General features: G+C 51.5%; 2 protein-coding genes across 3 annotated transcripts; one reads left to right on the top strand and one right to left on the bottom strand.

Annotated features, from left to right (window-relative positions):
• Window positions 1–1,356: 1,356 nt before the first annotated feature.
• LOC136509868 (transcription factor bHLH57-like) lies at window positions 1,357–5,506 on the bottom strand. Of its 2 annotated transcripts, XM_066504458.1 has the most exons (4): window positions 5,049–5,506; window positions 4,191–4,631; window positions 3,709–4,101; window positions 1,357–1,928 (listed from the first exon to the last, which is right to left on the bottom strand). In XM_066504458.1, the coding sequence occupies exons 1-4, from the start codon at window positions 5,094–5,096 to the stop codon at window positions 1,839–1,841; spliced, it is 972 nt and encodes a 323-aa protein (XP_066360555.1). In that variant the 5' UTR covers window positions 5,097–5,506; the 3' UTR covers window positions 1,357–1,838. The 2 variants fall into 2 exon arrangements, with proteins under 2 accessions (XP_066360555.1, XP_066360547.1); XM_066504450.1 differs by lacking the exon at window positions 5,049–5,506 and having other exon boundaries at window positions 4,191–5,032.
• Window positions 5,507–22,433: 16,927 nt separating this feature from the next.
• Window positions 22,434–22,736, top strand: LOC136470412 (uncharacterized). Its single transcript, XM_066468269.1, has one exon. It carries the CDS (start codon window positions 22,434–22,436, stop codon window positions 22,734–22,736), a length of 303 nt encoding a protein of 100 aa, XP_066324366.1.
• The last annotated feature ends 591 nt before the right edge of the window (window positions 22,737–23,327 follow it).

Here is a 23,327-nt window from a genome sequence, read left to right as displayed (position 1 = left end):
TTGGCAAATAGTGTTCAAACATGGACTAATTAGGCTCAAAACGTTCGTCTCGCAATTTTCCACCAAACTGTGCAATTAGTTTTTCTTTTCGTCTATATTTAATGCTCCGTGCACGGACCGCAAACATTCGATGTGATAGGTACTGTAGCAACTTTTTAAAAGTTAGGGTGGAAGTAAACAAGGGCTAACAAGTGGAAGAGGAAAAGAGGAAGAGGAGATGAAAAGGCCTCAAGTGGTGGACTCTGAAGCACGGCGCCAGGTCATTAATGGCGGGCACATGAGGAAGCAGGCGCTGGCGCTGCTGCACACATGGACATGGGTGACTTCACGCACGTACGCCGAATCACACAGGCAGGCAGCGATCGGCGATCGGCCCGGCCCTCGTGTCATGCAGTCCTGCTCGTGCGTGCGTGCACGTACCCGCGGCGGCATTAATAACGAACGGTACGCCGCCCTCCGTTCTGTTTTGACTTGGCTCGCCGACCCGACGCCACCGGCGGCCGACGGTGCTCCGATCCGATCCTCGCCGTGCCGAGACCGACAGAGCGACAGCGATGCTGCGAAAGCCCCGGAGGCCCGGAGCGCGCCGGTGGGGGAAACAGACCGCACCAACAGTGACCCGCCGCGCGCGGCAGGTTACATGCAGCTATGCTACAGGCTACGCCGCTACGGCTGCACCGCACACGCATGGGCCGGCGGCCGCGGCACGGCAGCTTTTGGCTCGGCTCATCGGCCTGCCTGCCTGCGGGCTGCGGTGCGGGGCAGCACGCCGAGAATGATTTCGCGACGCGGGACGCGCGGAGCGGAGCGGGGCACGGCACGGCACGTCCGTCCACGCTCGGTTTGGTTTCGGCGCAGGGCAAGGATGGATGGATCGGCGGATCGGGGCAAAAGCTTTTCGCCCCAGTGGATGGCATGGGCGCATTGACCGGCCACCATGGCCGATCGAGCCGCGGCCCCTTAGCTTGCATTGCGCGCAGAGTCGCAGTCGCATAGTACACTACTGTAGGCCTGTGGCAGTGTGGCGTGCGCCGCTCAGCCTGGCACACACAGGAGAGGGCATCTGTACATGGCGACAGCACCCGGTGAGGCAAAGCCTGTCCGTCCCCCGTCCTCCCAGAGAGAAGCATGCAGACGGGTGCGGCGCGGCAACGACGACAGCAGAGGACATGCACGGCGCCGCAGTCGTCATGCAGACGCACGCCACGCAGAGATGGGGCTTGCATTGCCGCGGAGAGATCAGAGGCCGACGCTGCAGCCAGAGCCAGCTCAGGCCAGAAGGTTGCACGGCACCGCGCAACTGCAAACAGGGAACCCAGCAGCAGTGCTGAACTACGTACACACACGATCGATACTGAGAGTGGTCTATATAAAACCGTACACACACACACACACACGGATGCATGGCTCTCCAAAGACAAGGGATAAAAAACTACAGGTCTACAGCTAGCCCTGCCACCCCAACACTGTTGTACCACTCTCTTCAGCCTTCAGTCTAGCTACAGTCTTCACTCTTCACCATTCCTGCCAGCCAAGTAAACAACAGTCAAGTTACAGTAGAGTTCTCCTGCTCGTCTCTGCGCTGCACGCATGGACCACTGCATGCAGCGCAGCCGTTGCCATGGTGGCCGCACCTGCGCCAAGCGTGCTTGGTCCCCTAGCGCTGCCCCTGCTCTACCTCCACGTACGCATGTCCTCCTCTCCTCTGGTGGCCGGTGGCCCTGCCGTCGTCCTTTCCTCTGCGCCCGCGTTCGTCGTGTACATGACTCGTGCCTGCCCCGCCTCCGTGGTTTTGACTTACCGTCCCCGGTCCCCGTCCTCCGCGGCTGCCGCCGTCGTCAGCAGCATGCGCCGGCGGCGTAGGCGAAGATCTGGTGCACCACCGTCGCCACCTCGTCCGCCGTCGCCACCTCGCACCCTTCCTCCATCTGCACGTACACACAGACATGTGCACCTTTATAAGTAGCAAGTGGTGTAGTATAAGGTTAGGGGCGAGCCGAGCGCGCCACAGAGGCATGCAGAGCTAGCGAGAGCTGTGGTCTCTTCTCTTGTGTTTTGCGTCGCAGATTCCAAGGACAAGAGGGAAACAGACAGGCAGGGAAAGCTAAGGTTTGTAAGGGCTAATCTGTCTGTAACTTGAGCCCGGTGGACGGTGGTGTCAAGTCTCATGCCTGCCTGTACCAAATGCAAGGCCACCAGTACAAGCAGCCTACCAGGCCACCAGGGGCTCATCGTATTCGAACACTCCATCTACATACTCCAAGCCCTGCCTAACAGAAACGAACAAGGCGTCGAGACCCATGCACTGCACGGCGGTTTGGTTTGAGAGATCCCACGCAACCGCAACGCTCCACGAGGAAAAACAATCCGTTCGCTTTCTGCAACCATCATGGCTGCTGCTGCAGCTTGCATCGAGTGCATGTGCATGTCAGCGTGTAGCGCAATCTCACAAAGATATACTGCAGTATCATAATAGAAATACTACTACATTGGCAGTACTATTAGATGATGCTAGTTTTGTCCCAAATTTATTTAAGTCTGAATTTCTTTGTTAACGTCATGTTCTAAGAGCGTGTTTGGGTGAAAAAGAGCACTAAAGGTTGTTAGTTAGGATGCTTCTAAAAACTATTGGAAACAAATAAAATGGAATTTGCTATATCTTAGGTGCCTGAAATATAACTTATTTTCAGGCAACAGTTAGCAACAACTATTGATACTGGTATTGTGTTCACAAGCAATGAAAACGGAGGAAAACATGTCTGCTCAACAAAAGTCATAATTCAGACGACTGACACCTAGTAAGCGTGAAAGAAAATAGGCCATGTTCGGCTGCTCATATAAGCCGCCTTATTAGCTATGGTAAGGTATTTTTCTCTCCCAACAAACCAGCCGTACAAATCAGCACAAACGACTTATAGACCAGCCGAACATGGCCATAAATTACAGCAATGTCATGAACATACTATTTTCTTAAAGTGAAATGCAAAGAATTTACTCCTACCAAATTTATAATAAAAAATACTTGGATAATTCTGCTAATGTAGTATTAATTACTAGTATATATGATATCTAGTATCATACTAGTAATACAACATTAAAAGTATTATTAGACAATGCTAGTTTTGTCCCATAATTAAGTCCGAGTTTCTTTGTTAATATCATGTTCTAAGAGCATCTCCAAGTGGTTGGGTAAAAAAGAGCACTAGAGGTTGTTATTTAGGATGCTTCATGCTTCTAATTAAAAACTATAGGAAACGAAGAAAAAAAATGTACTCCCTAGTCTCCTACTGCAGCATTGTCGTCTATACACATTTTTTTTCAAACGAAATGCAAAGAAATTACTCGTACCGAATTTCTAATTAAAAAAAAACTCCTCCCGAATTTAAGTCATGTTTTTTCTTTGTCAAACATAGAGTGCTCTCTTGCACTTTGCACAGGTGGATTTCAAATCAAGTGCAGTTTTTAAAGTCACTTTTTTCTTTCTCAAATATAGAGTACTCTCTTGCACATTTGCACAGGTGGATTTCAAATCAAGTGCAGTTTTTTAACACAAAACGGGAAAGAAAAAAAAGGGGTACTCTTTTGCACTTTGCACCAGTCAAACGCATTATTAGGGGAAAACGAGGGACGAGGACGGGACGAGGACACAAGCAATGGAAGTGCGTGGGAGGAGACGGGACATGCATGAGCATGACACTTCTCGCTGACCTTGAGGTTGAAGCAGTACACGACGGCGTCATGTCCGACGGAGGTGACGGCGAGGTGCAAGACCGCCAGGCGGAGGTCCTCGAGCGCGGCGACGGCGCGTACGAGCCGCCCCGGCCACCGCCTCCCCGCGACGCGCACGCGCACGTGCCCGCCCACCGCGGCCGTCGCCTCCACGTCCACGCCGGCGCCGAGGCCGCCGCGCGAGTCCGAGTAGCTCGCGTACTGCGGGGACACGAACACGCCGTCCGACGCGGCCGACGCGGCCGTGGCCACAGCTGCGCCGGCGCCGGTACCGCCGCGACGCCCGGCCGCGGCCGCCTGCAGCGCCACCAGCTGCTGCTCCAGCTGCTTCACGTAGTCGATCGCGCCACCCACCACTGTCGCCTGGTCGCTCTGCATGCAAATCGTTGCATCGTCAGAGACGTACGGATCGGAATGCAGCATTGTCTCGTCTGCATGGGCGTTGCATGGCTTTGGCTTACGCGGGGGATGTAGCAGGAGGGGATGAGGGAGCGGAGCGAGGCGAGGTGGTCGTTCATGAGGCGCCGCCGGTTGCGCTCCACGGCGATGTGCGTCATCCGCTGGCTCTCGGCCTCCTCGGGCTTCCTGCGCTTCTCCGGCGGCGGCGCGGCGCGCGCGCGGGGCCTCGGCCGCTTCCGCCGCCTCTCGGTGCTGCTGGACACGGGCGCAGACGCTGCCGCCGCAGCCGCAGGAGCCACCGCCTGCGTGACGCAGCTCTCGAGCAGGTCGAGGTCTGAGACGGCGCGCGCGAAGGCCTGCCGCTTGCGCCCGTCATGCTGCTGCTGCTCCTCCTCCGCCTCCACCACGACGCCGGCGCCCTGGAGCAGCGCCAGGAAGGGCATCTGCGCTGCCGCTGCCGCGGCGCTGGTGCTGGCCGCCTGCTGCTGCTGCTTGTCCGCCCACTGTTCCATTACCGCCACCGTCGTCGCCACGCCATCGCCGGAAGGGGAGCAAGAAAGGCACATCATCAGCAAGCCGATCGAGAAACAGGAGCAGCAAGTACAACAGCAAAAGAGACTCCTAGTAGTCGATCTCCTAGGAAGAGCATCGAGTACAGTGGCGCGCATTGAATTGTGCGTGCGTGCCGGCAGAGCTGCCGCCACTGCGACGACATTAGGGAAGGAGAAAAGGAGGAACAAGAGAGGGCAGGGAAGGGAAAGGAAGCGGCAGCGGCATGCAGCAGGAGCAGGGGAATTAATATTCCTTTGCATTTACGACGAGCTTCCTCCAGAGAGAAGCTGCCGCTGGAAATGGAAGCTGCTTGCTCCATAACTCCATTGCCTGCCTCCTCAGCTCCCTGGGTGTGTAGGTGAGCTTACCAGCGAAGAGGCGATGGGCCCTTGCAGCTGCAGCTGCATCCTCTCCATGAGATCTTGTTGGCAAGGCGTCTCTATACAGTAGCGCGCGGTGGCAATAACTGCAGCACGCAACAAGGGAGTAATGAGCCCCTCCTTGAGGCGGCAGCTGCGACTTGCGAGCCTGCAACAGCAACCCCCCTCCGTCCTCCGTCCACCGTCCACGCAGCAGCAGCTACAGCTAGCTATACGTCCTCGCTAGCTCTCCCTGTGGCGGCGGCAGCAGCAGCTGGAGCTACGACTACGAGCAGCGAGGGCTCCAATAAATGGAACAGGAAGGGCAGGATTAGCAGCTGCTGCTGCTGCACTGTAGAGTGCACCGTGTCTGTGTAATGGAACAGGAAGGAGGAGGAGGAGCCATAGGCGAGGCCTGGGATCCTTAAAGAGAGTGTGAAAGTGAGAGGAGGGGACTAGGAGGGGAGGGAGGAGTTGTCTCTTCTCGAACGGGTGGGGGTGGTGGTGGCCTGGTGGGTAGGGCAGTGCAGGTAGCTGGGCATGGAGGGAAGGATTTGGATTTGGGAGCGGGTGGTGGATTTGTGCAAGACGTGAATTATTGCGGGTGTCCGGCGACATGGGTGGCGCGCGCGGAAGCGGCCGGCTAGCGTAGCGGATTTGTCGGCACCGAGGGCAGCGGCAGGGGCGGGGCGGCCGTCCGCGTGGGGTTTCGATCGGCCAGTCGGCCTCCGCCCGCTTTGCGTCGCCGACCGACCTGCCGTTGCCCATGCTGCCGTTCCTCTCGCGCCCTAGCTTCCGGGCTCCGGCCCTCCCCCTGCCGCCGTGTTCGATGTCGCGCTGGTCTTTCTCCCCGTCTGCTAGCCTAGGCCAGCCTGCCGCAGGGAGGTCTGCCCCGTTGGGGCTCTCCTCGAACACCGTGCGGGCAGGGGTTGCAAGGTTGGCCATGCGATCGATCACCATCACGCAGTTTTGTTTCATACTAGCTCGGCGAAGGAGGTTCAGGTCGCACATGCGCGCTTTATTAGGTACTCCCCCGGTTCACACGAGGAAGAGTAATTTGAAGTTTAATAAAAAAATATCATAAAACTAATTAGATATATTTTTGTAATAAACTTAGTCAGAGATATAAATATTGATACCATTTATAAAGTAAAAACTAATTTGTTTTATACAAATCCCTAGTTGTATTATTTTATGGATGGAGTTAGTATGCAATAAAACAAGTACGTATACAGTCCTAATTGAAGCTCTATACAAAGTACTATGTTTGATACTAAGGGCTAACTCTTATAGCTAGCTAAAATTAATTAAGATTAGCCCTAACACATCTGAATAGGTGAGCTCATTTTACAAAGCTTTCAATTGGTTGTTAGCCAATTAGATAACCAACTCCATCTGATTTAGGCTAACTTTTAGCTCCAACTAGTAATCAGTCATAGCTGATCCAAACATGCCTACACACAAGTACTCCCTCCGTCCCACCTAGAATTGCATTCATTTTAGGACGGAGGGAGTATATATAGATAATCAGTATGAATATTCAATATCTATACTATGTTCATATATCATATTAGATACTCAGAATCCGATATGACATATAATGCTAATATCAATTTACATCCGACATAACAAATAGTATCTATGGTTACATAAATAAAAATCAAGATAAAAGTATACATTTATATGTGTCCGTATCCAATGCGTTTACAGGCACGAGTGTGATCCTGTAAACTCTGGTTCAGAAACTCTCCGGTTTTCAGAGACAGAGACCGACAGACCGTTCTGTTTGAATTTCAGCTGCAGCCACTGGCGAAGCCACCTTCATCTACGGTGGTGCACTGGCACCATGGTAGAAAAATAGTGAAGCATTAGATGACCTGTTTTGACCATGTTAACGAGCTCTCAGATAATGATGTTACTACAAGGTTATACTTGTGTGCACCACCACAAATTTTGTTTCAGCTTCGCCACTGGCTGCAGCTTGGTCTCTTCGCTGTGCAAACGTACGTACGTAGTGTGCTTGTGTCTGCGTCCAAGGATGGTCGCGCTCCTGTAGAAATTGTGTATTTTGGCATGCCGCCGAAGTTCCATCTGCACTGGACGGTCCATTTTGCATGGGGCAGACCGCAGAGGGGTCATGAAAACAGCGTATATATGTCGTCGCGTATAGGCGCATGCTGCACACCGTCGGGCGTCGGACCACTGATGACTGATGCATGCCACGCCAGTAGAGAAACGACTTTTCATCCACTTCGAAATTTGGCTTTAGTTCCGGTATTTTTCGTGCCCGAGACTAGAGAAACCTTTAGTCCCGGTTGATAGCTCCAACTGGGACTAAAGGTCCCTGCCCAACGGCTACTACGGCAGGCTTTTACTGCATGGGACCTTTAGTTTCGGTTGGAGCTACCAACCGAGACTAAATGTTAACTTTTACTCTCGGTTGGTCTCTCCAACCGGGAGTAAAAGTTTACTCCCGGCTGAAGGCTCCGTCCGGGACTAGAAAGGGACATTTAGTCCCGGTTGCTGTCTCCAACCCTCTCGGTTCTTAGCACGTAGGCAGCGAGCAAACCCTCTCGGCTGACTCGTCCACCTCTTTTTTTCTCTTTTCCCCTCGTGTCCGCCGCCCGCGCCGCCGGAACCCTAGCCTCCGCCGCCACAGGTGAGCCGGACGGGACTCTTCTCTGCTGTTCTCCGCGCCCTTCCTGCCCGGGTCCAGCAGTCTACGGATCTGCCTGATCCAATTGGCATGGTGCAGGCAGCCGGGATGGAGAAAGGAGCCCTCGGAGCTGTCGACTTTTCCCCGCTGCGCTTTGCTTGGCACATATCGCTTCCTGTCTCCACCAGTGATCTGCTGTCGAGTTTTACCCGCTGCGTTTTGCTTCGACGCCCTACACCTGTCCATCTAGTAATAGGAATTGATGTTTGACGCGGCTTTGTTGTGACGATATTTATTTTAAGTTATAGAAATTGGGTCTTTAGCTCTCATTTGCTTGTAGTTAGAACATTGAAGCAGAACCTGGGTGGCTCTGATTGTTCATTGCTGTGATATATGGCTGGAAAAGCAGAGTTATACTTTGGAAAGTAGCACATAGTAGACATGTTGGTTTCTTCAAGTCATTGCTTATGCTCTGGTGTGTTGATTTTCATATGCCCCAAGTGTGCTGAACTTAAGCTACCTCGTGAGAACACAGCTTTCTGGTCAGTGGCAAGCTCCTCTCTCTCGTTTTACTGCATTGGAACATCATGATAGTAGGAAGCTCTCTGGATGAATGAGTATCAGCTAGTTTGATTGTTTTAACAACACAGAGCATAAAACCTTATGCATATTTTAAAGGCATGTATCATTTAGTTATGGCCTTATGTGGAAACTTCATCACAGTATGTAGTTAGTAGTATCTGTAGATACCTCTATTAGTGGAAATGGTATTTTTTCATATCCTTGATAGCCACAATAGGTTTTTTGACTTGGTTGTGCACTGTCCATGTATGGGTCTTTTAGCATTAAACTACGCATTTGAGAGTTCCAGTATATTTGAGCAACAAAGTGGCTTCATGGATGCAGTAAACATGGTGTTGAACATTTCTTTCCATTCACAGTTTCACGCCAAAATAGAGCATTGACAAATTGAAAATTTTGAACATAAATGCACCTTTATTCTTTGCTAATAATCTAGGGTGGGAGGAATGAGCTATTTGGGTAGTACCTTTCTCACATTTACTGAATGATTATGTCTTTCAATCCATTGATACCATATCCAATATCAAAGATGCAAGTGGTGCCAGATGAAATTGAGAAGCCTGATTGGGCGCTTGATGTAAGTTCCTGTTGTTTTAAGGGTCTCTTCCTTCACAGTATGCATGCAGTGTCGTCTCACCATTCCACTTGAAGTGATATCTCTTGCAATATGCTCTTTCAAATCTCCCTGACATTGTAATACTTTTTAGGGAATTCCCAAGATAGAACCAGATAGTGATTTGCAGAAAAGAGTAGAGGTAAAATCCTTCAGAGGTTTTTGAGTATCACATATGTTCCATGAACAAATTTATGATGATTACTGCTTTCTTTGTGCCTCTGTAGATTAAGACCCCTGAACTCATAGAAAGGATGAGAGAAACATGTCGAGTAAGTTCCCAGCATGTGTAAATGAGTGCTTAGTTGTGACATTATAATTTCACTTTCCTAATCTTTTCTGCTTTATCTCGTATTATCATTTATAGATTGCAAGAGAGGTTTTAGATGCAGCTGCTCGTGTAATTAAACCAGGAATTACAACAGATGAAATTGATAGAGTTGTCCATGAAGAGACAATTGCTAGAGGTGAGATCAACCTCCTTTAAGAATTAAATGCAACAAATTGAACTCCAGTTGATTGAATGATGAACTTGTGATCACTACAACTATTTTTAAGAAAAATACTATTTGTGTCTTGATCATAACTTTCATTCTTGATCCTCAGGTGGATACCCATCTCCATTGAATTACCATTTCTTCCCCAAGTCATGTTGCATGTATAAATATTATCTTTCTATATTTACTTACATGCATAAAGATTTATTTTTATATTTACTCACATGTATTTACAATTATTTATCTTTCTTGAGTTCTATTTGTATGGTTGCACCTGATAGAATTTGAAATAATATGTTCAAATACATTTGATAGACCCATTCAAATCTCAAAGTAATTACCAGGAAACAAGTCAGGAGCTGTTAAGTCTGATAACAGCACACTTTTAGTTTGTCCTACATGTAGGTTCTTGGCTTGATACCATCTGATTCACAATACTTGTTTTGGAGTTGGGCACAAGAATTAGGGAGGAGGTAAAATGACCATCTCACCCACAATTAGTGTTCTCTAAAGTGTGCATGCATGGATAAAGAAGTTAGTTAAATTAGGGAAGTGTAAAAACTGGAAAATAGGCTAAAGTTGCCTTGACGTTGTAGAGCAACAAGTATTTTGAATGAAGATAATAAAAGAAGTTAAAACAAGTATTTTGAACCAGAGGCGTAAGTAGGTTGGTAGTAGATTTTTGATTTGCAAATACCAGATTCTGACTTTCTAGTTTCATGTTAGGCACAAGTAAAGCTTTTGTTTGTTTACTAGTTAATAATATTTTCACTATCATTAACTTTTGTCCAAGTTGGTATATCTGATTAAAAAAAAGAAAAAAAGAAAACCTTTAGTCCCGGCTGGTATTACCAACCGGGACTAAAGGTGAATCGGGACTAAAGGAGGGGTCCTTTAGTGCCGGATTCGTGCTCCCGGTTGAAAAATCGGAACTGAAAGAGTTTCACAATCGGAAGTACATCTTGTTTTATTACTAGCTGCACCACCAAAGGTGCAGTCCAAAGCTAAAAATGAGTGCACTTTGGACATTTTAATTTTTTTTTTAAAAAAAAGAACAGCACATCCAATCTTTTACAATATAAGTTCAAAAAATGCAAACAACAACCTAATAGGGCACTAGCAGATATATAATGACGGATGGAACGAAATGGACAACGGTGTTTGAGCAGTGCGAGAGCAGGACGCAAGCTAGAAACTGCAAGTTATTATGACCAAAAACGCATCACGAGAGCGCGCCACACGGCATGCAATTAGTTCCTCTTGTCTCGTTTCTTTTTGTTAGCTCTCGCCCGGTCGACCTCACGGCACACAGTTGGGGGCTGCGATGGACGATCACCTGGCTTGGCGGCCTGCGACGGCACGGCACGGAACACGCGGCATGCAAACCGCCTGAAGCTAGCTAGCCCTGTGAACTGATGATACGGTTTGCCGCAGGGCGAGCTGAAACGGAAAGGGCGCGGAGACTTTTGGCGGGCGTCGTCGTCGTCATGCGCGCGCGCGCGGCGCCCGTCGCGATGATGCCGATCGAGCCACCGGCCTGGAATGGGAAACGAAACGAAGGAACGGCCGGGGTGCAGCATGTGGCGCCGGCGCCGCGCGCGGTCCGCTTGGTGTTTTCCGCGCATGCACCTCGACCTGGAGCTGGAGCCTGGAGGAGACCGCCGGCCGCCCCGGGCCGCCGGGCGCAGGCCTGGGCTCTGTTCGTTTGGTCTGGTTTAACTTATAAACTATAGCTAAAAGTACTATCGGCTAATTTGGTGTGAGAGAAAAATACTGTTTGTTGACCGATAAATCATAGCTTATAAGTCAAATACGACGCACGTACTCATCCATTCGAGAAAGGCAGGTCCAGAGATGCATACTAGACTGTAGACAGTCCACGCGAGACGTGTTCATCATCACGTCATCACTCACCAGCTGGAATCTGACACGGGTTTGTGTTGTGAAAGCGCAGTGTGAGGGTGCCTGGCGTGGAACGGTCCATGCTATCGTGAACTAGGGCTGTCAATGCAGCGATCTCATAGACTCGCGTACAGCTACGACGGTGACACCCGGTAAGTCTGGAATTCACTCGGAATGGAAGCATGCATGATGCATGCATGACCATCGATGCGGTGGCATGCATACGATTACGGGGGGCATATCCGCGCTCGTCGGCAGCGGTACAGTGTGGGGCGCGGCGGCGGGAATCGGATGCGATCGCAATCCCACCCTCCAAATGCTCCAACCTTGTCCATCGCCGTCGTCGGGTCCGGCCGGGCACAGGACAAGGTGATGGGGGAGCCGCGCGCGGCACGGTGTGCTCGGCCTCATCGGCGGCAGGGTCGCATTATTGGCGGCGATTTTTTTGCATGCGAGACGAGCCAAATGTTGGGCCGTTTCTGCCTGCGTGCTTCTCTGGATCTGCACCGACTCCGAGGCAAGGCAACCAAGGCAGCCCTTTTCCTCCGCCCGGCCTCTTCCCGTCGTCTCCATGTGTGAGCATGCATCATCTCCCCCAGCTCCGTCACAGCTTTTAAGCTGCCTGCCGTCAGCTGGTGCCGTAGCAGCAGTAAACTTGTTTTCACCGCGCGCTGCGCTGGCCGCCTGGGCAGCGCCGGGGCTACCTGCTGTGGCCTCGGTAGACGGTCCGTCTACTCTACTGTCTGTGTCCGTGCGTGCGTCTGCGTCTCTCTTCTACAGCTTTTTTTGGCCACTGGGAGTCTGGGACGACTCTGGGAGCGTACTGCCCGAGGCATGCCATGTGTGTGTTTCTCCGATCCACTGCACTTTTATAGGGATTTGATATCTTCTCAGCTGGTGGACGAGGAGCAATGCTATGGTCGCTGGTCGTGGTCGGTACCCAAAAGAGGTTGGTGGAGGGGCAGCTCAAAGACGGAGCTCGGAAATGGGATGCCTGCATGATTGCCTGTCATGGACGTCAAATGGGTTTAGATTCAGAGGCTAAAGTTTAGTCGCTGTCGCATCGAACGTTCGAATATTAACTTGAAAAACTAAATATGAGTTCATTATAAAACTAATTGCACAGACAGAGACTAATTTGCGAGACGAATCTATTAAGCCTAATTAATCTATCATTAGCACATGTTTACGGTAGCACCACATTATCAAATCATAGACTAATTAGTTTTAATAGATTCGTCTCGTAAATTAGTCTCCATCTATACAATTAGTTTTATAATTAATCTATGTTTATACTCTAAATTAGTGTTCAAACATCACATGCACTAAAAATTAGCACTGCAGCGGTCGAACGCTCGTGCTCAGAAGTAGAAATCAGACTTCCAAATATGGGCCGGTTTGTTTTGCTGAAAATACAGGGTAAAAAGTATTATTCGCTGATTTGCTTTTTAGAAGAAGAAAAAAACGCTATATCGTGCCCGATGCTCTGACCTGTTCAGTGTTTTTTTTTGCGCCTCTCATCTAGGTATAACTGTAGTATCTGTTCGTGAACAGACACACATCAACGTCACACACACCACACTCACTCACACCACAAGTACACAAACAGATCCTACAACTACACCTAGATTCTAAGATCGCGTCCTTTGTGAGATTACCGGGTCCATGGATCCGTAAACGATGAGGTGCATCGTATTCCCTTTATGGTTCCACATGCAAGAGGCAACAAAGTTATTTGGGAGCAAACCCAATAAGACTGTCCCCAAAAGCTTACCCATATAGCAACCCATACCCAAAATGCATCACGCCCACGCAAAGAACGCCGTCCAACAAAGTACCCATTCCGAGCAGTTATTTTGCGTAGAAGGAGAGAGGGCAGCCAAATTTGCGTCCTCCCTCTGTCTTCTCTCTCCTCAACCCAAATCTCCAGCGCTGCTTGGCTTCGGAGACCGCTACACTCCACACGCAGGTTCGGATTCGGCAATGGGGATGGCGGCAGACGCGACGACGGCCATGACCATTGACTTCCTCCGAGCGCGCCTCTTCTCCGAGCCCGTCACTGCTGCTCTGCAGGTGGTGGAGCTGGAGGAGCAGCTCCGGACGGTGACGGCGCAGCGGCGCAAGGCGGAGCGGGCGGCCGCGGAGGTGCTCGCCATCCTCGACTCCCAGGGCTTCGGCCGCCTCTCCGACGCCGCAGACGATTCGGGCTCAGAGGACGAGGTCGGCACGGGCGACCGCGACCCCGGTGCCGCCGCGAGGGACGGAGGCAGCGGGAATGCGGCGGAGGACGCGCTGTCGGGGTCGGAGCTGGGAGCCTCGACGCTGCCGGAGGCGGCGGCTGCTGCTGCTCAGGCCGGGGGCTTGTCGTGGAGAGGCCCGTCGCTGCTGCTCAGGTCGGCTGCTGCTACTTAGGCTCGGGCGCTCCTTTCTTTTTCAGTTGGCTGTTGGAGAAAAGACTTTTTGGGTGCGTGACCTTTTGACTGTAGGGGACCCAAATTATGGTATAAGTCTGGTATTTAGGTCCGTGTTATTGGAGATAGTCTAAGACACCAATAAAAAATCGTAGCCAGCCACTCGGGACCGGGACTCGCCACCCGAGCTACGCTCGGTTCTCCTGACCTGTTCAGTGTTGCCCATGAATGCTCTGACCTCTTCAGTGTAGTACTATTTCTCTCTCTTGGCTGCTTTGGAGATTGAGCTCGGTGATGAGAAAGGAGTAGATTACTCTATTTTATTTGGTTGTAGGCTCCACCAAATCGAACTCAGCAGTAGAGGCGTCGAACCGTGATCCACGCTAGCAATTTTGCAGGCCAAAGTCGATTTGACACTGGAGCTGCCCTTAGGCTGCGTCTGGATACCCATGGAGCGTAGAAGCTCAGCCTGTTCGGCTGGATCGTATAGGATCGTTCATTATTACTGCTGACTAATTTAATATAAGAGAAAAAAATATTATTTTAACTAAAAATTTATAATTATTTGTGACCAAACGAACAGACTATCTATCCCTCTGTTCCATATTAAACGCACGTACAGGATCATGCAAGCTGCGAAATAACCTTTCTACCTCTATGACTGTCATCCTGTAACATCACAGCATGCTCAGCAGTTCAGCGGTGCGGGGCCTCGGTGGAAAGGAAACAAAGCAATGTGTGGTTAGGGGCCTGTTCGGCAGGACTGAAAAATACTGTTCCAACTAATTATTGTGAGAGAAAAATACTGTTCTAACAGTACGTAAACAGTGATTTCGTGAGGTGGCTGGCCAGCCAGCCGAACACTGCCTAGAGCATTCCACGTACTAGCTCCCGGCGGTTTCACGGCTGTACGCGTCCACCAGGTTCATGGCTTCAGGCCTATGTGATCGATTAATTTGGGAAAAAAATTGAAATCCAAACGTCCAATTAATCTGGGACGGAACGAGTAGCCTTAGAAAGTTAAGTTATTAAAAGCTGGATTATACAAGCTAAGTCGAGAGATCTGTTTGGATTCATGCATGGTAAAAGCTGACTGGCCTGTAGAGAAAAATTACTATAGTGCCCTCAATCCATGTTCTGGATGGGCCAAAAAGCAAAGGGCAAAGGGCAAATTGGTCAAGTTGGATCCAACAACTGAAAGAAGCCGGGCAGAATGGCCACATTGAAGAAGTTGGCTACAAGTTAGAACTGTTTGGATCCCTAGCTAGCTTGTAGAAGCCGGCTTCTATAATTTGCTGGAATCCAAAATATGGTTGCAGAGGTTTGTAGCACGAGCCACGACCGACCTACTCCTACGAGCGTATAGTAGGAGCTGAGGAACACGTGAGCGTAAAGTACAAGTCTCCTAGTGCAGGAGGAGACCTCGTGCTCGTGCATGCGTATCGTAGCAGTACCAGTACGTGCATACATAACGCGCACAGAGGCTCAGGCCCGTTTAGATCCAAAATTTTTTGGGTTTTGGGTAGTGTAGCACTTTCGTTTATATTTAATAATTAGTGTCTAATTATGGACTAATTAGGTTTGAAAGTTTCGTCTTACGATTTCTCATCCAACTGTGCAATTAGTTTTTTTTCGTCTACATTTAATACTCTATGCATGTGCCGTAAGATTCGATGTGACGGATACTATACAAAAATTTTTGGCTTTTGGAAACGGGGCCTCAGCAGAGGCAGCATTTCCAATGAAGCAGCAGAGGGCCAGAACCCAGAAGCAACATGCATGCAGGTCAGAGAGCCTGAGAGGTGTCGCGCGCGGGCCGGGGAAGGGGAAGCGAAGCGGAAGCAGGGTCTTGTTTAGAGTGCAAGTTTTTTCACTTTCTCTCTCACATCAAATCTTTACACACATGCATGAAGTATTAAATGTAGATAAAAAAATAACTAATTACACATTTTGATTGTAAATTACGAGACGAATCTTTTGAGCCTAGTTAGACCATAATTGGACAATAATTATCAAATACAAACAAAAGTACTACAATACCAAATACTGATTTCTAACTTCAATCTAAACAAGGCCAAGGGTGGGGGAGGAAGGTGTCAGCCGTGGCATGGCACGCGTGCTCGACTGCTCGCTGCACCTGTTGTACACGCAGAGTGACGTACGGGACCGGGCAGGGCAGGCACGCAGAGAGACAGTAGTACGGAAATACTGTACAGATAAGTGCAGTTTAGACGAGGAGGTCAAGATTAGTGAGAAATTACGTATACTCGCTTCGTCCCGGAAAAAGAGTTGCTACGGCGTGTTGGTCAAACTTTCTCAATTTTAACTAGGTTTATAGAAAATACGTGCAATATTTATATCTCCAAATAAGTATTATAAAAGTATATTCAACGATACCTAATGATACTAATTATGTATCATAAATATTAATATTTTATTAAATATATTTGGTCAAATTAAAAGTTTTTGACTTTTTGGAAAGCGAGAATGATTTTTTTTTCCAGAGGGAATATGCCTCTATAAAAGTGTAATCATTGCATCTTGGGAAAAGAGAAAGTAGAAAAATACATAAAATTAGTTTATCTTATATCTAGATATACACTTATTTTGAGACAAATTTTAAACTCTAAGAACCGCACTGCACTTGTTACGAGAGGAGTATTTACCATGCGGTTTCCGGCCGTCAGTCAGCTGTGACGTTACCCTCCGCCCAGAGCAGATGCAGCCACGGGAGCCCAAGACGCTGGAATGATGGATGCTGTGCTGCGTCTGCGTCTGCGTCGCCATGGAAGAGGGAGCGGCCGAGCGGGGGCGCGGGGCTTGGACGCGTCTGCATGCATGCGCCGACCGGGAAATAATTGGAGAGATTTGTTTCGGTTACTGCCGGGATCTGGTGACGGGCAGGCAAGCCCCCAGCCATACGCCAACAGCCATGCATGCACGCCGCTCCAAAGTACCGAGCGGTACCGCCCCCGTTTAATTGTGCTGACAGAGATCTCTCTGCCTGGTCCAGTGAAAAACTCATCCTTCCAGTCTCACACAGTCACACACACACATGAAGGACCAGCTACTGTAGTACCTGTACACTAGTCACCACCCGGTACGAGTGGAGTCACAGGCCGCGTGTTCGCTGCGGAACTATGCAACAAACGCAATAGCCAATAGCTAAACCGCAATTTCCACGAGAGGGAACATTTCGCCCAGCAGCGCAGGGCATCAGAGATGTTTTTGGCCCCTTTCGCTTGAACTTATCAGCGGTACTGATTCAACGAAACAACAGTGTTTTTCTTTCTCAACAAATCAGCATCAGCATCAGCAACACTATCAGCCATTTTTTCGGCCAGTCGAACCGAGCTTTTGTTGCAGCTTGTGGTACCATACCAACCTGCTCTTCCCGTGCCTCTCTTTATTCCGCCTTCGATTCTCCGTACTAGTCACGTCAAGACACGGCCGCGCTTTCAGATGCTCTCAGTCTCAGATGACCCTTGTTCAGTAAGCCCTTGGGTGAATTTGAATTTTGGGGCTACTGTAGCACGTTCATTTTTATTTGGCAAATAGTGTTCAAACATGGACTAATTAGGCTCAAAACGTTCGTCTCACAATTTCCCACCAAACTGTACAATTAGTTTTTATTTTCGTCTACATTTAATGCTCCATGCACGGGCCGCAAACATTCGATGTGACAGGTACTGTAGCAACTTTTTAGACTTTGGGGTCCAACTAAACAAGGCTTAAATGTAAAACGGGAGTTTTAGTACATAAATCATAGTACGTAGCTCAGAGCAGACGTTGTTTCGGAGCTTCAAAACTTGATACGCACACTCTTCGTCCGTGAAAGAATGTAGTTATCGTTTTCCGATAAGTCAAACGGTTTAAATTTTGACTAAAGTTATATATACAAAACACTAACAGTCATGATATATACAAAATGAGTACCATTAGATTAGTTAAAAATATATTTTATAATAAATTTATTTATAGACATAAACGCTAATAATACTATTTACTATAAACGTGGTTAAAGTTGAGCTAGTTTGATCGGCACGGATCCTGTAGTCGGTTAGAATCAAGAATCAATACAAAAAGGTGTTAAGAAGATCAGCGTTCCTAACCATCGCTCTTCCGCAATACATGCGATATCTTCTCTGCACAATCATATGCCTTCAAGAACCCATTTTCAACCCAGGAAAAAACAGAAGCCAGCCTAGTCAAATCCAACCCTCGCGCTACATTCAGAGGTGAGTGGCCACTCTTATAGGAAGGGAATGTTTGTTCTTCGGACGATTTAGAGAAATTTTCACCATTTGATGCATCCATGAGTAAGCCACATGCATCAGCGCATCTTTCCAGGTAGCTAAAGATACAAGTTCAATTGATAACGACTCTAGGTACATGCCTTTAGAAAGTTGAATAACACAGAAAAACTTGGACATATAAGAAGAGGGATTATCATATGTCAGGTACCATAAAACAGGATACCCCGAGCGTATACCAAAAGAATCACTTAAACCCCATAAAAAACAAAGTCAAAGGGTAAGCCATTTGTTAACCCCGGCCTCGTCCGAGCCCACCGGCTCTCCGCCTCGCTCCTGGCCTCACACAGGAGGCCTCGACGGCCTGCCAAATCTCCACCTCGCACGAGGCCTCGCACAGGGGGCCACGCACAGGGGGCCTCGACGGGGAACTGATTCTCCGTCTCGCCCGAGGCCCCGCGCATAAAGCCTCGGACGAGATGTCGATTCTTCGTCTCGCTCGAAGCCGGCTCGGCAACAACCCGTCGCTTCCGCCTCGACCAGTCTCCCCGACAGCGCGTCGCGTCCCATTAATGCGCCAACTACTCCCGCGATATCAGCCGAACGGCGGCTCGACTCTGCGGAGCGGCCGACGAGACAGGAAGTCGCGTCAACGCCATACCGATTGGGACAAGACGGGGCAGGGATTACCGGCCACTATGCTCTGGTGCTGTGCCCACGATCAGCACCCGCACTACACTGTGCCACCTAACCCCCGCCCTAGAAACAACGCGGCGTGGGGAGTCAAGTCCGGGTCACCATAGTCTCGGAATCAGTGTACGAGACCAACTGCTCCCTCCAAGCCTCGGCAATCTACTTCAGGGTCTCGGCAACCTCGGGATTCACGTCTGCCGAGCCTCCCACAATGGCTCGGCCTCGGCACCAACAGAGTCTCGGCTTCTCACGCAGTCAACACACAGTGACCGGCACGTCGACCGCCATGCCCCGCTTCAAGATAACACTGGAGCCCCACGACGCACAGGATCGGATGTGACCGGCGCATCGCCCCAGTACTTTAAGGACGGACCACTCCGTCGACCACGCCGCCACAGTAACAGGCTATAGGGCTCGGACATGCCACCTCCGTTCGCACGACGCCATGTAGCTAGCGCATGTATCACCCTTGTCCCCCCTTCAACTATAAAAGGGAGGGACCAGGGCCGTTCCGGGGGGATCGAAGGTGGACGATTTAGGCCTACGCCCATCCAACGAATTCACGCATAAACACACGGACGAACACACGAGCTCCCCCGCTGCTTGAGATCAACATCTCAAGCAAACCACGTGGCTTCACGCAGAGACCTAGGACTAGCTCCCTCTCTCACCCTGCTTGTAACCCCCTACTACGAGCATTTCGGTGCAAGGAATACAAGATCGAACTCTCAGACTAGACGTAGGGCACCCACTGCCTGAACCAATATAAACCTTGTGTATCTTTGCATCACCATCTGGGATCGGGAACACGCAGTATAAATTTACTAGTTGGTTGAGGGCTCGCCGGTCTGAAACACCGACAGTTGGCGCGCCAGGTAGGGGCCTCTGCGTGTCAGCTTCGTCATCCCAACAAGTTCTGGATGGCAGACCCCGTACGACCACTGCGTCTCGGCATGGTAATCTGGTTTGGGAGCCTAGAGTTCATGTCTCTAGGGCATGAGTATGACATGGTACTCCTCACACCCCGAGCTCCACCGACCGACGATGACGTCATGCACCCGCAGCCCAGGCGCAGGCGGCGCCCGGGCGGCCGCTCTCGTCGCGCTCGCCAGGCACGACGTGAGCGGGGCCACCCCAACACCACGTGAACTCAGGGCGACATGCCGCTCTCCACCGGTATCCCACGCCCAGCTGTTGGCATAAGGTCCCTGGCTAGGAACCTGTCTAGCCTGAGCCTGGACCGGGGAAAGATGCCGATGGCACACGACGACGCCTCGGCATCAAGCTCTGCCCCGCGACGTCCTGAGGAGCCAGCTCCGGTAGAACAGAACCCGACGATGGCACCATCCTTGTACCCCTTCGGGTTGAGAAATGCCGCCGCCTCCTACGCTTACGCTCACGCGGATCCCTCTGGACGCCGCCAACGCTTCGCCCTCGTCTTCGACATCACGGCTCCGACCCACACCCACGCTGACTCCTCGGAGGAGGACGAGGCGTGGGCCGGAGCAGATTTCTTCGGGCTTCGCGACCCTGAAGCCATGCGCCGCTTCCTGGCCCCGAGTGACTATTGCTTCGGCTACTCCGACTCTGACAGCGAAGGCACTTACGATCCCACTCGTGAGTGCTTCCATGTCGGACTCGGGATGCCAAGCATGGGCGATGAGGATGAGGGGGCAGGCAACCGTACCCCGCTTCGCTAGGGAACGGGCGACGCCACACCCTCACGCATTGTCCCACCAGCAGCGCGGAATGAGAACCTTGCCCTCGAACAACTTCGACGCCCGGACCTGGAGTAGCTCCATGAGCTTTAGGCCAAGGTTGAGCAAGATTGACTCCTTCTGCAATAGCTCTGAGACACTCTCGAGCAGGAGCAGCAGGGTCGCGGTGACGGCAGAGGAGCCCAGTGGCGGGCCCACGACGTCCACCACCGCATCAACGACGATGAAGGGGTGAGCATCCCCCAATCTTCAATCGCGCTAGCCAGAATGTTGCGGCTGCGGCGATGCTCGTCCGCACGATGCCCGAGGCCTCTACCACGGAGGGGCGATGGGTCCACGGTGAGCTTCGGGGTCTCCTTGAGACCACCGCGGTGCAGCTGGCCGAGAGTTCTGCCTCCCGACGGCGTGGAGGCGCCTCAGACCTTCCCATGGCACCGTATCGGTAGGATAGGGAGGCCTCGGTTCGCCCCAAGCTAGCTCAGGTGCCGACAATCAATAGGGCCCCCTTGCTGCATGACCGCCTTGACAACCGACGCGAGGCATGGGACGACCACGAGGTGGTCAGCAGGCGACGACACCACGATGATGAGGGGCCCGCCCGCGGCTACCATCCGCACCGAGAAGGCCGCTACGACAGTGGGGAAGACCGCAGCCCTTCTCCTGAAGCGCCAGGCCCCCGAGTTTTTAGCAGGGCCATCCGTGGTGCTCAGTTTCCAGCCTGGTTTTGCCAACCGGCCAACCTCATGAAATACAGCGGCGAAACCAACCCCGAGCTTTGGCTGGCCGATTACCGCCTGGCTTGTCAGCTAGGCGACGCGGACAATGACCTACTCATCATCCGCAACCTCCCCTTGCTCTTGTCAGACTCGGCACGAGCCTGGCTCAAACACCTTCCTCCCTCACAGATCTACGACTGGCGTGACTTGGTTAGGATCTTCGTCGGGAATTTCCAGGGCACATACGTGCGCCCTAGAAACTCCTGGGACCTTAAGAGCTGTCGCCAGAAACTAGACGAGTCTCTCCGAGACTTCATCCGGCGCTTCTCCAAACAGTGCACCGAGTTGCCCAGCGTCGGCGACTCAAAAATCATCTAGGCTTTCCTCTCCGGCACCACCTACCGAGACTTGGTCTGAGAGTTAGGCCGGAACGTGCCGCGCTCGGCTGCCACGCTCCTCGACATCACCACCAACTTCGCCTCGGGCGAAGAGGCGGTTGGGGCCATCTTCCCCGACAACGACGCTAAGAGGAAGCGGAGGGACGAGGCCACCGAGGCCTCGGCTCCCCGCCTCCCCAGGAAAAAGAAAAAGGGTCGCCAGGGGAAGTAGGAGATCCTCAAGGCCGATCTAGTCGCGGCCGCGGAGCGCAAGAATCCCCGAGGCCCTAGGGCCCCCGAGCTCTTTGACAACATGCTGAAGAAGCCCTGCCCTTATCACCAGGGCCCGGTGAGGCACGCCCTCGAGGATTGCACCATGCTCCGGCGTTAATACGCCAAGCTCGGGCTCCCAGACGATGACGCCAAGAAGAGGGGCGCCGGCGACCGGGACGACGACAAGGACGAAGGGTTCCCTGAGGTGCACAACGCCTTCATGATCTTTGGCGGACCCTTGGCGTGCCTTACGGTGTGCCAGCGAAAGAGGGAACGCCGAGAGGTCTTCTCGGTTAAGGTGGCCACTCCCCGATACCTCGGCTGGTCTCGGGAAGCGGTCACCTTTGATCAGGATGACCACCCTGACCATGTCCCGAATCCTGGGTAGTACCCACTCGTTGTCGACCCGATCATCGGCAACACTCGACTCACCAAGGTGTTGATAGACGGAGGCAGCGGCCTCAGCATCCTCTACGCCAACGCCCTGGAGCTCCTAGAGATCGACCGGTCGCGGCTCTGGGGTGACGCCGCGCCTTTCCATGGCATTGTGCCGGGGAAATGCACGTGACCCCTCAGGCGCATCGACCTTCCCGTTTGCTTTAGCACCCCCTCCAACTACCGCAAGGAGGTCCTTACCTTCGAGGTGGTTGGGTTCAAGGGAACCTACCATGCCGTCCTGGGACGGCCGTGCTACACCAAGTTCATGGCGGTCCCCAACTACACCTACCTCAAGCTCAAGATGCCAGGTCCCAACGGTGTCATGATGATTGAGTCCATGTACGAGCATGCATATGACTATGACGTTGAGTGCATCGAGTACGCCGAGGCTCTCGTGGAGGCCGAGACCCTCATCGTCGACCTTGACCGACTCGGTAGCCAGCTGCCTGAGCCCAAGCGTCGAGCCGGGACTTTTGAGCCTACGGAGGCCGTCAAACTCGTCCCAGTCGACCCCGCCTGCCCCGACGACCGGGCGCTGAGGATCAGCGCCACTCTCGACATCAAATAGGAAGTCGTGCTCGTCGACTTTCTCCACGTGAATGCCGACATGTTCGCATGGAGTCCCTCGGACATGCTGGGCATACCGAGGGAGGTCGCCGAGCACGCCTTGGACATCCGGGCTGGCTCCAGATCGGTGAAGCAGCGCCTGCGCCGATTCAACGAGGAAAAGCGTAGGACCATCGGCGAAGAGGTGCGGAAACTTATGGCGTCCGAATTCATCAAGGAAGTATCCCATCCAGAGTGGTTAGCTAACCCTATGTTAGTCAAGAAGAAAAATGGGAAGTGGAGGATGTGTGTAGATTACACCGGTTTGAATAAAGTCTGTCTAAAAGTCCCCTTCCCATTACCTCGAATCGATCAAATCGTTGACTCCACTGCGGGATGCGAGACCCTGTCTTTCCTTGATGCGTATTCCGGTTACCATCAAATCAAGATGAAAGAGTCCGACCAGCTCGCGACTTCTTTTATCACACCTTTCGGCATGTACTGCTATGTGACTATGCCTTTCGGCCTCAGAAACATAGGGGCCACATACCAGCGGGGCATGACCTAGGTCTTTAGCGAGCACATCAGGCGAACCGTCGAGGCCTATGTGGAT

The sequence above is a fragment of the Miscanthus floridulus genome, chromosome 1 (assembly GCF_019320115.1).
Source record: "Miscanthus floridulus cultivar M001 chromosome 1, ASM1932011v1, whole genome shotgun sequence".
In the NCBI taxonomy this organism is placed as follows: Eukaryota; Viridiplantae; Streptophyta; class Magnoliopsida; order Poales; family Poaceae; genus Miscanthus; species Miscanthus floridulus.
Note: the sequence above shows the minus strand (reverse complement) of the source record. Positions and strands in the feature narration are given on the sequence as shown.